Raw genomic sequence first — 18290 nt, forward strand, 5'->3', positions numbered from 1 at the left:
TAATCAAATGTTCATACAAATGGATGGTACCAATACAATTTTAAGGTAGATGTGAAAGCCACAGACACAAATATGGTTAACCATAGTATACTAGAATACTATCAGCAGCTCCCCTTACGGCCACGGGACGTGGGTCTGGTGCACAACCTCACACAAATTGTTACGTGTATTGGTCAATCAAATCAATTAGATAAATCATATCAGCCAGTAATTCAGATAGATAAGTCATGCATGTCATCAGCATATTTATGAACATTTATGATTTTAATTTTTAGCATGAAATATTTTATGAAAAATCTTATGCTATGTATGTTTAAATTATAATAGGTTTCTTACCGAGTTATCGGTTTATTTTAGTTGTTTTTATGTTTTCAAACCACCTAGATTATAATATATATGAAGGTAAAGCTGCATGCATGACTTAGTTCAGCGAGGTGTGACACTATCTAGATCATGTACAAAGATTTTAAATTATGATTTTTATTGCACTAATTTTAAGAAATTTTAATAAAAATTTTACATACTCTCTAATTTATAATTTCAATATTTTAATACAAAATAACTTTATTTATGATAAAGAATATTTGTGCTTGACATTTATATAAAACTAAATAAATAAATATTTTATTAAAATCAGACTCAATAATAACATTCGGCTTTTCCGAAAATTTTAAAAAATAATTTTATTCTTAACCGCGAAGAATTACACCGCACCCTCTGTCCTATTATTTACTTTTTTGTCCCACGACATTTTTTTGTTTAGTACATTTTTTTCCTTCATATCTTCATTTATCGGTCATGTTGCATTTTTTCTTACTAGGTATGTTATTCATGCCGACTTATAAACAGAACTTTTCATTAATTAATTAGCCCATTTGGAATATCTCAGATAAAAATAAATAAATAAATAAATAAAAAGTCTTTATTTAAATGAATCTTTCATTTTCAAAAGTTCAAAAATATGAAAATTTTATTTTTTAATTCCATAAAATTTTATGAAATCGGTTAATGCTAATTATCATTTTACAATCCATTTTACAATGAATCAAAATAACAATATCATTTTGTTAATAAATTGTTCTTTAAAAGGTGACGAATTCGATCTCTGGCAACTTGAGTTGCATTCCCTAATCCTATATGGAGGAGGATAAGACACGAGTCAAAAGCTCAATAAAGAGCTCAGCTACTGATCAATAATGAATTGGTCATGGTCCATGGGTTTCAGATCTATGCAGTTGAATCGTCATTATTATTGGGTCGGGGATAGGTTTCTAAAACGTGATCACCCTTTCGCCAGAAAAAGGGCCTAACTACCTGTACCTTTAGCCTTCAGGTATCGGCCATTACATGGGTCCTCCTGCAGGCTTGCGCAGGGACTGGTATAGTTTAATTAATGAATTTCTTCATTTTCTGATGTATACAACTCATATATATGTATGTGTATATATATATTAATGTTCGTAGAATACTTACTGTCTTGCGGTATACGGATGATTTGAAACATGCAAGTCTCTTGCTTAAGCATTTGAAAGAGTTCATGTGGCTTGACTGATGAGCTAGCTATACAGGCGGCCGGATTTGGTCCTAAATTTAGATCTTAAGAAATATATCAACCTAACTTAAGCTATCGATCTTCAAAATTCAAAGAGGGGCCCACAGCCTAGCTAGCTAGCAATTTCACATTGTCGAGGCAAGAGGATATGATTAAGAATATTAGTCAGAGAACATTAACATCTCATTAATGCCAAAAAAAAAAAATCAGCAATTCCAGCTAAGGATACAATATCTCCATTGATGATCTGTCTTTGTTAACCAAACATTTTTCTCTCCGTGCTGGCTAGCTTTTTAATTGTCTTACAGTGCGTGGCAACAAAATTTATTACTTTTTAATTTTATTCTTTTTTTAAGAAAAAAAGCACAATCCTCCTTTGTCCCCATCCCAAGTGCTAACTTGTTTGCCTGTACAACCTAATTAAGTAGCAGTACCTAGGTGGCGCAACCTGGGCCGATGGTGCCACCAGCGTGTCACCTGGGTCAGCCCAATCGTTGCATTATATTAAGTATTAATCGGCCAGGTGTTTGCAATGTATTAACATAGAGTGGCGCTACACCAGCCGAGTGGGTGTCGACAAATTTTCTTAAGAAGTCTCAATAGCTTTATTTATTTATTTATTTATTTATTTATTTTTTTATATTCTTAAATATTTAAAAAAAAAACGAAAATTTAAAAATAATTATATTAAGATCCATCCTCGAGACAACTAGTATTTTGCATTGATATATGGAAAATGCTGAATGGACTCATGAGTTTGCCTTTTTAATATTAACGCTCATGTATTTTATTTTATGTTTTTATTTTTTATTTAATAATTAAGAAATTAATTATTAATAAAGTTATATATTTTTATTTTATTTTTTTAATGACTAAGGATATTAAAAAATATTTTAAAGAAAAAAAAAATTTTCAACTACCGGTATCGCCGATATGTCAAGCGGTAATCGCTAGGCAGCCCACTAGCACTGCAACACAATTAAGTTTTTATAGCAATTTTGAGTTTATGACAATCCTGAAATCATCATAGAAAAATTTCATTTTCTGTGATGATTTTAAGAAATCGTCACTAAATGTGGACGAGAAATGGTTATATGTTTAAACTATAATAATGTTTCGTTCGAACATAACTCAGATGATGTTGTTTTCAAGTGAGTACATGTACATGTATAAAATGTTACGTTCAAATGGTTCATGTAAGTTTGAACATTAAGCCCATTTATGTGAGAGCTTGTAAGTTATTCGTTTGAACGATAGTCATTAAAGTTGAATGTAAACTATTTTAAAATTAAAAAAAGATAGAGAATTGAAATAGGTAAACTATAGAAAAAGAAACATATTAAAATATAAATAAAAAAATATGATAAAAGTGTAAAACACTTGTAACGAGTTGTTTACAAATGTATGAAATTCCTCAATTAATGCATTGACCTTTTCATTTAGGATATCTAAACGATAGCCAACCTCGGTGACACTACTATACTAACTCGATCCTATCTGTTGATGTGCATAATAATATCTGAGACCATCGCATCAATCCAAGCAAGGCACACATCGAGCCAAGTAGGTTGTGCATCACCTACAAGTGTACCCATCAATTGCTAACTAGTACTCTGACCATGGGGTGCAACACCGGCCCCAGACTAGGTCGGAGGAACAAAATCTAGTGTAACCCCATGCTCATGCCGAACACGTCTTCTTCCTTGTTCAACACTCCAACGATATGAGGTCATATCTAGAGAGTTCATATGCTCAGTCAATCACTCCTCCTCTTGGGATGGCACTCTCCGATCCAGTAATAACCAAGTAATGATTACCCCACATGGTAAGTTTTCAATAGAGATGATACTCGACTCGTAACAAATCCTATCAAATATATATAGTGGCAACTCGATGAGCTCTTCATGCACCACTCATGTGAGAAATTATGCATGAGTCCTACTGAAGGTGACCTTATGAGGAATTGTGCCGAAAAAATAGTAATTACTTATTAAAATTTAGTCATTTTTATCATATTTTTATTTAAATACTAACATGATTTTTTAAAATTACCATTGTGGCTATGTTAGAAACGCGATGATCCTGAATTTTTTTTTTTATTCATGTCTATGCTGCTACTCACACTGATGCACACATCGAGTGAATTGATCCTGTCACCAAAGATAATTATGTAAGTGAAGTCATTTTGTGTGAATAAATTATGCCTAGATGTGAATGAATATTATGTTTTCTTACTATTTCTTTTAATATGTTATTTATTGTGTGTTTTCTTTCTAATTATTGTAGAAAAAATGATTGAGATGCAATCAACCTCTAAAGAATCTTCTCCTTGTGACATTGACATATTTATGCTGGTCATCGAGACCAAGTCTAGTTTGGTAAGAGGTTTGGGACGTTCTTTCAAGTGTGTCGATTCATCATCCACTGCCTCAATTTCAGAAGTTAATAATCTTACCAAGGGCTTAGACGCTACACGCCATGAAATTGAGCATATGAAGTCAAGACAATAGAAGTTGGAGCCTCTTTAATCACGACAGTCCAATTTAGAGACATATTTGCTGAAGCTACAAAAAGATTAGGAGGAAAGAATATGGATTAAAGTTTAAGAACAAGTACAAACAAAAATGTTAGTTTAGATAGAATGTGTTGTGACACTTCAACAGAATCTCAATGGGCAAGGAAAGAAGAATAAATAAACCCTATCATTATTTAAAACTTTTGTCGTCTAATTTGTAATTCTCTAAAACATTTTCATGAGATGATATTATTTGTGGTGTAATATGATATAATTTATATATTTTTTAATTTTATAAAATTATTAGTTCTTATCAATACGTTTGATATAAATAAAAAACGTTCAAATATGATATTATATTCAAATTAACGTTCGAATAGAATTATACAGACGTATGATATATACGTTCAAATGTAAGGTATTATGTCCAAAGGTATATACTCCACAAACTTTCAAACTTACTGTTACGATCAAATAAATATTTCTTAATGTTTGAATGATTAAAAAAGATATGTTCGAACGCATTGATTAACCATGCAGACGTTTAATCTTTGACATTTGAATAATTGTCTAATAATGTGCAAATGCAAAATTCAAAAATCATATCACAAATGTGTACGTTCGAATGTAAAAATCAAACATTCAAATAACAAATATTGAACATTAGATATTTATCGTTTAAATGTTAATCGATCGTATAAACGTTTAATTGTTAATCAAACGTTCAAATGTTCTTTCTATAATGGAACTCGTTTAATTGTTAATCAAACGTTCAAATGTTCTTTCTATAATGGAACTTAACTGTCACAAAATTATTTCATATTTGAACATTGCATCTCATGGCAGACTTCTAATCGTCACATAAAAAAAAAAAGACTTTTAGTGACAGTCGTATGGTAAATAGTTATAAAATACTTTCTGTGACACCTTCTTGTGACAGTTGTAAATGAAGATGGGACAGTTTCAATCCGTCGCCAAAAAATTTATGTGACAATTTTCTTTTTTTCTTTTTTTTTTTTTGTGGCAATTTCATCCGTCACAATAAACTAAATCTGTTGTAATGCAGCAGCATCCTTAATATATATATATATAATTTGTTTAAATCATCCTTATCTTGTTTAAGTCTTTTTTTTATTTTTTTTCTGGGTTTCTAAATGAAAGGTACTATTGAAGTAAGTTTAATTTTTTTTTTTATTAGTTTCAAGATTCATATTGTGAGCTAGGATTATTTAGTTCCAATGCATCGTAAGATTTTAATAGTTTACTAATTAAAAAATATTTTAATCATAAAAAAATTATATAAAAAAAATCTCATCAACTGATATAATTTGATGTGATTAATTAGATTATATAATTATTTTTATTATAAAATATTTTTAATAGATTAAATAAAATCACGTCAATTTATGAAAAGAATTAAAAAAAGAATTAAAAGGGGAACACAAATCATACGCTCACAGAAAACACCAGGACTTATACATGAGTTCAGCTTACAAAACTTAATTAATTTCGTTGATGAAGATCAATCGTCACAAATAAATCCATTAACTAAATATGGTGAGCAAAAGCACTCAAATCCCAAACTTCAATTAATACAACCAATTAAATAGTAACGCTCTCTCCAAAGATCAGGATCAACTTATTTCTGGCTTTAACTCTCTTGGTGCATTTAGCTAGCGAGAACCATAAATAAGGAGTGACCATCGATCTTAAAGTACTAAATGATCCCCATAATTAGGATTTTCAGCAGTGAGACTAAAATAAAAAGAACTTAAAAGGAACTAGCAATTTGAAAGCCTTCATCATCTTGAACAGGTGATCTAGTCTTTATTGTAACCCTGCTGGTTTATTCTCTATATTAATCATCAATCAAATTCATAAAGTTTCTAGCTAGCTTTGATCACCATTTAGTAATTTCTTTGGCTCCGTCACTCCGTGTGAAAAGTATGCAGTTCTTGATGTCTAAGATCAGGGACACATTAATATTATTTTATTTAAGAGCAGATTATTACACATATATAATTAACCGAAATCCTGACCCGAGATGATCAATGGACGTTGAAACTTGAAATTCAGAGTTGAGACAAAATGAATAGTCAAAGTTTAAAACCCAAAGCACAATTAATTAACAAGGTCTAAACGCGCAAAAAGAGTACATCGATCCTGTTCATTCGGTCTTATATCTATGTTTTTTAGTATTAACAAATTAGAAAATTCATACTATATATACAAATAAAAATGATAAAATGTCTGCGGTCACCTGCATATATGTATTATTTTAAGAGCTGTTAAGCACATGAAATACCAATAGAAGTGGCTGTAAATCGCTCTGAGGTTGACTTCCCTACCAAAGAACCGATCTCAGGAGAAATTCCGCTAAAATCGAACTCCGGAACCTCCGGTATCGTGTTAAGAGCCCCGGACTTGTCGTACACATGAACGTAAAACGTCCCTTCCTTGGACTGATTTTGAACGTTAAGTACAGAAGTAGAAGTTGGTTTTGCCTTGAACACAGACCTGAGAAGCTTTTGTAGCGACCGAGAGATCTTCGAGGGTTTCTTGGGTACGGAAGGCGGTGGCTGAGGTTTAGGAGGCGCTCGTCCATCGGGTAAATGCGGCATGGACATGGTCCGGCGGGATATGGCGGAGTCAAGCTGGCGTTTGAAAGAGTTGAGCTCAAAGGAGTCGTAGAGACTGCTGCCACAATCCCATACAAGGGACTTGGGTCTTTCATGTTGTTTCTCTTTATGTTCTCGAGATTTTTCCATTCCTTCCTTGCTAGTCACACAGACACGTACAGTGAGAGAGAGAGAGAGAGAGAGAGAGAGAGAGGTGTTAGCAAGAAGATTCAAGGGTAGAGGATCGGATTTGAGGTTGATGGGGGAAGTGTTCTTCCTTTTCATAGGGTTGGTGAAGCTTCAATGGCGTTAGTTAGGACTTTTAGGCCTAATTAAAATAGAAATGGAGCCGCCTGAGTTACAGCGTTCACGCCCTCCACATATTGGACCATCAATTTCTGTGTTTCCGTGTGACGTACAGCTTTTCATTTCTTAAGCCTTCATTTATTGGGACTAAGTCGGTTGCGCGTAGAGGACTCCTTCTCATTCTAATCAGTTCCACAAAAATAATCGGAGATACTATAGCCTTTTGACCTCAACCTAACCAAAACGATAGTTTGGATTAGAAGCAAAAGGACCCTTCGTAATCATTATATATAAAATATATATATATATATATATATATATATATATATATATATATATATATATATTGATGGGTATTTGATGCAAATTATCACTAAAAATGTCTCAAGAAAGAAAAAGCCAAAAAAGAAAATGAGAGCTGTTGAAGCGAGTAAGCTACAATAATCTTGTTAGTTGCTATACCAAAAGGCATTAACTCTCCCATTTACGGGATTTAATTAAGGCTGTCAAGGTAGAAATTAAGCCCTTGGTCGACATTAATTAGTATGAAAGTTCATTAATTATTGGAGCTAGCTCCTGATAGAAAAATGTCATTACAAATAATTATAATAAAAAAATAATTTTACATTACATTAAATTATATTATTTTATAAATTATTTTTATATTATATTATTTAATATTTTTTTATTGGTATAAAAATAATCCGATAATTTTCTTAAAAAATTAGAAAATATCCCACTTGAAAGAATATAAATATATATATATATAATAAAATGGACGTGCATGATCATCGGATGGCATCAGCGGATAAACAATTACCATGTTCCTACGTAGTAGTGTGCATCTACTTCTTAATTAATAATTAAAAAAAAAAAGAAGCTATGTATATTGATAATATAATATTTCCCAAATCTTTTTATGGGCCCACTGGCCTTTATGTGTCGATTAATGAGTCTCTCTCACATGATACACGGATGCGTCATGCAACTGTATTTCTTTTTTAATATCTGTTGGTGAATCACAAGATGATTTTTATGCAAAGCTCTCTCTGGAAGATATTAATTTCCTAGCTCTTCCATGATCTAAACTTTTGTATTTTTATACGTGTTGCCGTCAGTGGTCCTCGCTCGCTACGTGGAATAAGAAACGACTGTCCATACATTCCTTGCCCTCATCAAAAGCCAATTAAGGTTGTTTTTTTTTTTTTTTTCGAAAACTATAAGCTTTGTGCTTTATTGGGTTAACAAAAATATGTACGAGTCCATTATTATTTTTTTATCTTATTTGAAAAGAATAACGTTAATTAGTTCTCTTAAAAATATACCGTTCGAAGTTCTTGCTAATGCATTTGATATTTTTAAAATGTTTAAAAAAATTATCACGGATGAATTTGTGTATATTTCTCAATATATACATAAAAAAACAAAAATTTAAATTGAACTAACGATAACTTTAAAGAGATCACTAATTAAGAGACAACACCCTTCTGAAAAAAATGAAATGCATGCATTGCAAAACAAAACATAGAAAGAGTAAAAAAATAACAAATGAGACTTGTCTCCCCTCCCTGCGGAACGCAGGCAGTAGAAGATCATCTTTGTTTTAAAAGTAATGCTATATACTATACTACAATTTTATTTTCATCCTACTATATAAGATATAACATATTTATTACCGTTGAATAATAAAGAATCATCCAATAAAAAATATCCAATGATAATAAATATGATATATCTTTTATAGTGAGATAGAAGTGAGATAGTGATATAATATGTATAATTTTCCTTATTTTAATTAAGACTTGGTTTGGTCTAATCATTACAACTTTGAGTAATGCTATACACCACATTATCATCTTACTTGCATTCTACTAAGTAAAATGCAGTACATTCATTACCATTAGATGATAAAAAAAAATATGTAATAAATAATTATTCAATTGTGATAAATGTGTTACATTTTATTTAGTGAAATGCAAATGGAATGATAATATAGTATATAGAATTTTTTAATTATAATTTAATAATATTTTATTTAGGAAAATTATATACATCACGTTACCATCACACTTTCATCCCATTAAGTAAGATTAGATATATTTATTACTATTGAATGACTATTTATTGTATATTTTTTATTATTTAATAGTGATGAATGTGCTACATCTTATTTAATAAGATAAAAATAAGATAGTTGTGTGGTATATAACATTACTCTTTTATTTAATTTTCATCTTATATCATTCTATCTGTATAACTAAATCAGGAATTATCTAACCCAAAGTTTTCTAATTGTGTTGATTGTATTACCTCGGAAATGCAAATATGCAAAAATGATTTCGCTTACGGGGGAACAAATATTGCATAGTTTTTTTATACAACTTGCAAAGAAAAAAAAAAAAAAGATTTCGTAGAGTTGTCCCTCTTTTCAACGAACGTGAGATTCACGAGAGATGCAAAGGACGTTGGCATGTGAGCATGGTCACTAAAGACGCCAAGTGAAAAGAAAATCCAACACCATATATAGCCAGCAATGGGCCATATTGGCTGGCTCGATCTACATGATTTTGCATGCATAATACTCGGAAATAAAGAAAACTAGTTTAATTGAAACGTGATCATGCATGCATGCTGGTATCTCGGAAGAGTAAACTTCATGATTTAATTCGAGTAATAAAACAACTGGGCCACCTCATCGTGACCATATACGACCAATTCCCAATCTGTATTCTAATTGACGGGAAGGTTAGCCTCAGCCACTAGACTTGTTTGCATTAATGGTATGTATATATGTCTTTTTCGGATGAGAATATTCCTACTTCAGTTTAGATAGATATAAGAAATTATGCTCGATCGTATCCAATGTGTATTTCACAGTCCCTTTCCCCAACCTAGCTAGATATATTCCAATTGACGGGAAGGTTAGCCTTGGCCACTAGACTTGTTTCCTTTGGAATATGTCTTTTGTCGCTGAGAATAAATATATCAACTTCGGTTAATTTAGAGATCAGAAATGCTTTTAATTATATATCTATCCAACACGTATTGCCCGGCCGGCCCCTTTCCTCAATTATATCTTTTGGCCCTAATCTAAATAACACTGGCGGCCCCTTCGAGAAGGCAAATGTTGCGTTGTATCGGTGCATGATCTCCAGCAGCTAAATCAAACCACAATCTTTTGACGTGTTTGTTTTTTTTCATGACAATGGAGGATATGGAAATGGATTTACTGCTGAAAAATATACAACCCGTGCATTATTGTGAGCAGACAAAGCTTGCCCTTTCTTAATTTAATATTGTACTGCATGACATTTACTCGATAGCAGCAGCCATTAATATGCCTGCAGAGAAGAACCGACACGGCCCGTTTTCATACTATCCGAGCCGAGCCGATGGATAGGATCAATTGGAGCTGACTTGGGAAAGATTGAGGTCAAATCAATTGGCATCATCGGCAAAAGCAATTTGCAAACTCGAAAACTCGTTTATATATATATGATTATATAAGCACATAATGTTTTTGCAGTGCCTTCTCATGTTACAGATAACCGAAAAAAGCAGTGTGAAACCTCTAGTTCAAATTCCTACAGGCTAAAATGGTATGGTTCTTTCAAGCCAAGGGGGTGATTTATTATGAACTTAACCGACTACTTCACTGCTAAAGAGCTTAAACTGGTTGGCATCAACCACAAGTTGTCTTACAGAGGAGAACGCGCCCATGATTCCTGTGCCTGTGAAGATGATCATAATAGAGACATTGATCCAATAGGTGAGGGACGTTCGTGGAGGCTTATAAGTCATGTTGTATAGAAGCATTGGGAGGACGAAATCCAGTGGAATGAAGCCAATTGCTCCTACTACAGCATTAATGTCTCCAAAGAAGGGAAGCATTGCTGCGAAAAACCCACAAAATATCATGTATAGCGTCCGAAGAATTAGCCGAGGAATAAGATTCCTTCTTGAAAACATCCCTTGTTTCACGTCAGCTGAATTTTTCTCCATGATCTCATAAGCAACTTGGGAATAAACCTGTATTACATAGCAGAAATTTACCTCAACACGACCTGAAACATTGCATAAACTAAGAAATATAGCTTAAGAAATGTAGAGTGGATTTGGGATTCAGCAACTAGAAAAATTAAAAGAAATATATATCTGAAAATATATATTAATTGTTATGTCATGTGCAAGCTTACGAGGCCAATGGCAAGGAGCTGAAGGAGAACAAAGATGACAGCAAGGCCAAGAACCCATGTTGGAGCCAAGGAAGGTCCTTCATCCGGCAGCAGGCTCTTGAGAATATTCGAGCTAGCTTTGTTTCCAAACACCCAATATCCAGACACTGCAGCAGAGTAGAATGTAATGAAAATTACGCTGTAGCACATCACAAGGCCTTTTACCATCTTCCCAGTGGTAGGTGGAGCCAGAGTTGCCTGCATTGATGGTGTGGCATAATTAAAATAAAAAAGCACTGACAACCCACTGCCTGACTCTATTTCTTTCATTGTTCATATCATCTGGACAAACTACTTCACTATTATATACCATTTTAGGCATGAATCAACACCTGCATTCCCAGCATGTGAGATTATGCATTTTGGTTAAATCAACCAGATCGATCATGCAGTAGTGCAGCCCAACTGTCCCCTAGTTCAAGGTGCAACGTAGCCTATATATGCAGAACAAAGTTTTGAATCTTACAACTAAAGCTCCAAAGAAACCATAAAACTTCTATTCAGAAGCTGTAATTACTTGTATCTCGGGTAGTATTCCATTCCCAAAAATGGCAGCTATAATGGATATGGAAGTAAAGGCATTGAAAACTTTATGTAGCTTTGAAGGTTCCAAGGAGTATTCCCTTGAAGGGGCATTTTTTGAGGTACCTGCAGGCCGACAGATATTGGAACTTATTTAATCGCCAGAACAAGAGTAGAGAAACGTACTGCTGAATACCTATTAATTCTTGGAAAGCATATTCACGTTGATAACAAACAGGTGAATCATTTTGCAAAATTTAGCAGCAAACACGAATTTAAAACGTCAATTGCCCAGCCTGGTTGGGCGCTAGATCATACGCCACCATCATTTATGTTTTTGAAGAGCTACAAGCTCCAAAGTCAAAAACCTCACCCACCGACTCGGATCCAAATATGGGTCTGGACAGTGTAATTTTTTATTTTTATTTTTCATGTATTTTCTTAAATATTTTTTTAAAATAAATAAAATTCACAACATTAATTAAAAAATACTTACTTAACTATTAAATAAAAAAAAATACTCAAAATCCATTATCAAAATTCCAAGCCTTTCTCGTAAAAGTAAGTAGACTGGGCAAAGGTTTCAAACTTTCAAGCTATTGCTCTGGTCCAGCTCAGATTTATAACAGAGAGATTTGCATTTCCACGTCAATGATAAAATGATATAAGCATGACGCACGGATGATTTCGCATGTGTTTTATTTTTAGTAATTATACACTTTTAGAGTGCCCAGCTCACCTACTTCATTTAAAAAATGGTAAACATAAATTATTAAAAAATTAATTTTTATTTTTCTATATAGGTCTTAAATTTATTTATTATTTTCAAATAAAATATGTGAATATTGTACATCTTAAAATTGTACAAATCATTCTCTTCTGATAAATATTGTAACCATCGTATAATTTTGTTCACATATATATATATGTATGATAAATGATTTGTCCAAACTCTAAATAGATAAGTTCCGAACGAATCTTTGTAATAAAGTGAATCTTACCATAAAATATTATAAATAAAAAATTATTTTTATCAGCGAGACCCACTTTTTTATACAGAGATGTATACCCATGCATTTGTACGGTAGATTATTGCATTCCAATAAGCCATAATTAGTATGATTAAAGCTTTAAAAGTCCATTTTTTAACGATAAGTTTTCTGTATATATAATACAATATTATGCATGATTAGTTTGATTAAGAGCGAAAATTGACACAAGGGTCTATTCATAATTTGGTAGGTACGTACCTGCATAAATACAAGCAGCAACCACAAGGAAAGTGTAGCCCAAGCTGAGAAGCAGCGAACCCAGGTTGATGTGTCTGAGAGAGTGAAAGGTTGGAAGCTGTGAGAGAACTATCATTGCAAGCGTCACCATTGCTATGAATTCGTACAATTTCAGGGACCCGTTAGGAACGAGGTTCGAATAGACGATCTTCGACGGCCCATTAAAAGGGATAGAGAGAGAGAGAGACACGTAACGAGGAAAAATGTAAAAAATTATTAGGAAATACCAAAATGATAAGAAAAAGAGTAGCATTTTAGATCAAAATTACATCTTTAATTTGTCCCAATATGCAATCATTCACTAGATGAAAATTAACCAGCAACAGTTCTTAGTGGCATAATTATTGCACCCGATGTTGAAAATTTGAGGATCGAGATCATGAGTGAATTCAGCATTAATCCATTATATTGATTTGATGGTATTAGGTTATGGCAACTATTATAGATATAAAAAAAAATTACATAAAATAAATTTATAAAATGATATGATTTTATAAAATAATAAAATTTTTTAGATTGATTTTATAATAAAAATAATTTTACAATTAAATGTAATTTATCAAGTCATGTTAATTTATAAATTTATTTTTATATAATTTTTTTATAATTAAAATATTTTACTTATATTTTTATTGTTAAATATGTCACGTGTCGTGTTGATTGGATTAATAGCATCAACTTGTCCCGTACCAACTCCAAATGGTGATTGTTTTTCACAACTTATTATTGTTGTTGTTGTACGTAGTAAATAATCTGATAAAAAATGGTAGAAATTAAAATAATTTTTTTTTTTTAAATAATAAAGGAGAGAGAAGAAGTGTTATAGTAACCATACTTTAAGGCATTCTGCTGCAAGTAGAATTGCTCCTATTCCAATTCCAGTGTTGATAGCCGTCTGAATGAATATTACAAAATAAAACATCCATCCCGAGCCTGTTTAAGATCAAAGCGCGCACACAAAGTAAATCACTTTTTCTTGTTATTTTTTGAGCTACATACTCGGATTAAAACTATACGATAAAAAAAAATAAAAAAAATTATAATTGAACTTTTGCCTTTTAAAACATCTAACCTCCAAGATGAGTTCACCCCACATATATATACCACCTGTATGCGTGAAGTAGCGCTACATGTATGTATAATTTTATGCATAATATTATTAATACTGAATAACAATCCCTTTTATCATTATCTTTTTTTAATTTAAGTTTTAAAACACATCAGCATATATAATTATATGAATAAAATTATAAGCATAATAGTATATAATTATAAGCTATTTGAAAAATAAAAAACAACACCTTTCAAACCGTATATGTCGAGTCTGTACACGTGCATACCACTTACTTATAACTCTTTCGTAATTTTATTTTAAATAGAGTAAAATTATATAAAATTTAGATTTTTTTAATATTTTTAATAAAATGAATACCAAAAGAAATATCTTACGAATGTGGCTATTGATATCATTAAGATTACCCCACGTGAAGTGGTACACCACATTCCTTGATATTTTCTAGACATATCACGTTGCTTTTATTAATTTCCATTAATCAAAATACGAAAATTTGTTTAAAATTCCGAAACTTCCGAGAATGTTGCTTTCCGTGATCATATGTAGACGTAAACTCAACTTTTTCGTAACAAATGAAGGAGAAAAAAAATGGGAAAGAAAACGTTTACGATATTTTATACGGAAGAAAAAGGGTTTAGGTGCGGTGCTGATTTACCTAATACGTCCGCGGCGAGCTCTCGGAATCGGATGTGTCGGCGACCGGCTTTCTCACAGTGTTGGAGCACCTTCGTCATGAGGTAGTATGAGTAAAAAGTCACGACGCCCATTACCGTCAGGCAGAAGAACCCTAGGCCCCACCCTAACCCTCTGAACACGAACGGCAGCGCCAGTATCGTCGGCCCCACGATCGCCGTCGTCAGATGAAAACCCGCGTGCCACCATTGTCCTGTAAGAAAAACCCAGAATCGATTTCATTTACATATATATGGTCTAGAAAATGTCGGAGAAAATCCTTTATATATAACACTGTTACAGAGATTGCTCTTGGGGGAGGAGGGACGTGACACCTTTTGATTGGAGGACGAAAACGGCTCCGGCGTCTTCTTCCCGGCGGTTTTCGGGGAATGGATCAACTCGTGGACGTTCACCCATATATTGGTATATATATGCGAGAGAGGAGGAAGGAGAGGGCGGGGGCGCGAGCTATGGTATGGCAGTCTCAGCTGTCAAGAGATCAGCATGTTAGTTTGAAGACGGGAGGAGGAGATACCAGGTGTCGGAACAGATGGGGGTTTCTTAGGATGCGTCGAAACAAAGCTAAAATGGACCGTGGGCCGTGGGGTAATTTGTGTTGTGCCGATCGACTATGTAGAGAATATTGAAAAAGATACAAATCCAGAGATCCTATAGCATCGCATTCGAAGTTTGCATATAAAACGAGTTATTTGAGCTGGGGACTTTTGGTGTAGAACAGCTATTTAATTTGGAGGTCCTTCGTCAACTATGAGATGACAACGAAGAGATGTAGGATACATAGATTACTGATAATAGGATATATATATATATATATATTATGGATTTGTAAAAGTGACCAGGGCGCTCGAGGAACCAAAAGGAATGCTTTTGGCATTTTCATGAAAGGAAATTGCTATAAACCATCCATTTTGCCATCTGCGTCATATTAAATTATTAAAAAAATTATTTATAATTTATTGTTTACACCCTATTTGAATGTTGAGATCAATCATCTCGTCTCTTTTATTTCTTAAATATCACTTAAATATAAATATTTTTAAATTTTTAAATTTTTCATCTACTCATTATTTAATTATTATAATTTTTTAAAATTTTTAAATAAATCATAAAAAATAATTTTTTTAAAAAATCTTAAAACAAATATAATATTAAAAAATTATATTATAACAATATTTTAATTTTATAATATTTTTATTTAATATTTTCTTTCTCATTTTTTAAAATCTAATAAAATATTTTAACTTAAACTATTTTATTTCTTATATTATCTCAACATCTGCACCAGCCCTAAATGAAGGAGTGCACAGGGGAACGGTGGTCAGGGGAACGGTGGTTAAGAGGTTGGTAACAGAATATTTTTTATAGAACCAAAGTTACAAGATTGCCCATGATTTGTTTTCATTAAATTATTAACAATATATTTAATATTTAAATATAAAGGACAGTATTTTCCTACTAATTTGTTAAAAAATTATTTTATAACTCATTTTAAATGAAATCTCATTAAAATAATTTTAATTTTACATAATTACATTTGATTTAAAATAGAGTTATAAAAAAGTTATAACTTCATCATTTTCCCGGCCTTCTCAAGATAAACACATAAAAGATAGTTTTATAATATTTATTATTATTATACATGTGAGTTTGTTTGACAGCATTAAATACTTCGTAAAACTCATTCTCTCTTTCGTATAGAATTTTCAAATTCACGTAAAAAAAAAAAAATAGAGGGATTAGATTAATATCATAAGTGGTTAGATGAATTTTTAATAAAAAAAATAGTACTTATAGTCTCTTTCATATTAATATATAATTTATTTTGTATTTTTTTATTGAGAAATACTTTTTGCAGTCGAGAGATGCAGTCGGCTGTAAAAAAAATTAATACGGGACCTACATGAAAAAAAAAATTATTTTTATAACTTTTTATAATTCATGTAGATCCCCTTGAATATAAAAAAAAATTTTTATAATTTTTTTTTATTCATTCTGTACAGCCGACTGCACGCCGACTACATGTAACGACTATATGTAGCAAAGCTGTTTTTTATTTTAAGCATAAAACGTTGCATTGTTCTGAGTTCGTACTGACTATCGTTGTTATACCGTTTCGCTGTAGGCAACGTCTACTTCAGTACCTTGCAAGTTGCACCAATGGGCTAGCTTTGAAATTAACAGAATAACGTCTGCGTGTGGTTTACTCCTTGCTCCTTGTGATAAAAGAGCCAAGTTGGCAAGTTTCCAACACAGGCAATAATTATTTTGGGGTTAAATATTAAAACTCTATTCTTAAATTTAAAAAATAATATTTGTAATACTAATTATACAAGCGCTATATAATTTTTTTTAAAAAAATAAATTAATACGTGACTCACAAAAAAAAAATTAACTTTTTAATTATTGATTTAACTCTTTTTTAAAATAATTGTATATTTCACGACTCTATATAATATTACTCTTTAAATTTATACTCGTATAGATAAATCACAACGTTTCGTTTCATTTTATTTTATTTTACCTAATAATTTATAATTATTTTAAATTTTTATACAAAATATAATAAATAATATAATTTTTTAAAATTTTGAAATAAAAGATATATTAAAAATATTTTGTTTAATTTTTAACTTTTATCTTATCTCATTTGTATAACCAAACAAGACCTAAGTCATTACGTGTCTTGGACAAAGAGTAAAACTAATATTTACAATTTTTAGAATTATGAATTTTATTTTTTTTAAATAAACAAATTTAAAATTTACATAAAAATTAGTTTTGTAATAATTTTTTTTTTTTTTAAAAAAATGCAAGACTTATCCCAACAGATTGTATGAGTAATAAAATATACCTCACTTTTTCAATTATTTGTTTATTTATTTATTAAATCTTGATAGAGGGGACGGAGTTGAGGTCAATCCAAGTTCAGTCTACTCGCCTGGATATTTAGATGTTAAGTTGAGTTGAGATAAAAGTTTAAAATTAATTAAAATTTTATTTTTTATTATTATTATTATTTTAAAATTTAAAAAAGTTGAATTATTTATTATATTTTATGTTAAAAGTGTAAAAAGTTATAATGATTAGATGAAATGAATTAAGAGAAGTTGTGGAATCAAGAGCAGCCTAAAGATTGGACAAACATTATAATAATTGTAAAATTGATGATCACTAGGAAGACAAACCCCTCTACCACTTAGTGCCTCAAAACAAAGTTCATATTAACTTTTGTCTTTGCTTATTAATTCCTAAAATTTCTACACTTCAGTTCACTAGTCAGGTTTTTTTCTGGACTCGATACGAAACTTGAGCAACCGGAAAATATTTTAATGTGAAATTTTTACTTGGCTTTTATCTCAATCAGGTTCTATGCTTTTGATTATATGACATGAAATATCTGATAAATTTTTCGCTACATATAAAACAAACCCGTGATTAATGAAATGGATAAGACATAGTAGTGCTTGCTTATATACCAAAGC

General features: G+C 31.4%; 2 protein-coding genes across 2 annotated transcripts; both read right to left on the reverse strand.

Moving 5' to 3' along the window:
• Nucleotides 1-6160: 6160 nt before the first annotated feature.
• LOC122280731 lies at nucleotides 6161-7185 on the reverse strand. The gene has a single exon (XM_043091736.1). The coding sequence runs from the start codon at nucleotides 6968-6970 to the stop codon at nucleotides 6356-6358; it is 615 nt and encodes a 204-aa protein (XP_042947670.1). The 5' UTR covers nucleotides 6971-7185; the 3' UTR covers nucleotides 6161-6355.
• Nucleotides 7186-10455: 3270 nt separating this feature from the next.
• LOC122282761 (probable GABA transporter 2) lies at nucleotides 10456-15604 on the reverse strand. Its single transcript, XM_043094772.1, has 7 exons — nucleotides 15120-15604; nucleotides 14768-14998; nucleotides 13873-13970; nucleotides 12999-13185; nucleotides 11744-11874; nucleotides 11188-11424; nucleotides 10456-11020 (listed from the first exon to the last, which is right to left on the reverse strand). Exons 1-7 carry the CDS (start codon nucleotides 15202-15204, stop codon nucleotides 10631-10633), a joined length of 1359 nt encoding a protein of 452 aa, XP_042950706.1. The 5' UTR covers nucleotides 15205-15604; the 3' UTR covers nucleotides 10456-10630.
• Nucleotides 15605-18290: the final 2686 nt, after the last annotated feature.

Source organism: Carya illinoinensis, chromosome 11 (assembly GCF_018687715.1).
Source record: "Carya illinoinensis cultivar Pawnee chromosome 11, C.illinoinensisPawnee_v1, whole genome shotgun sequence".
Lineage (NCBI taxonomy): Eukaryota > Viridiplantae > Streptophyta > Magnoliopsida > Fagales > Juglandaceae > Carya > Carya illinoinensis.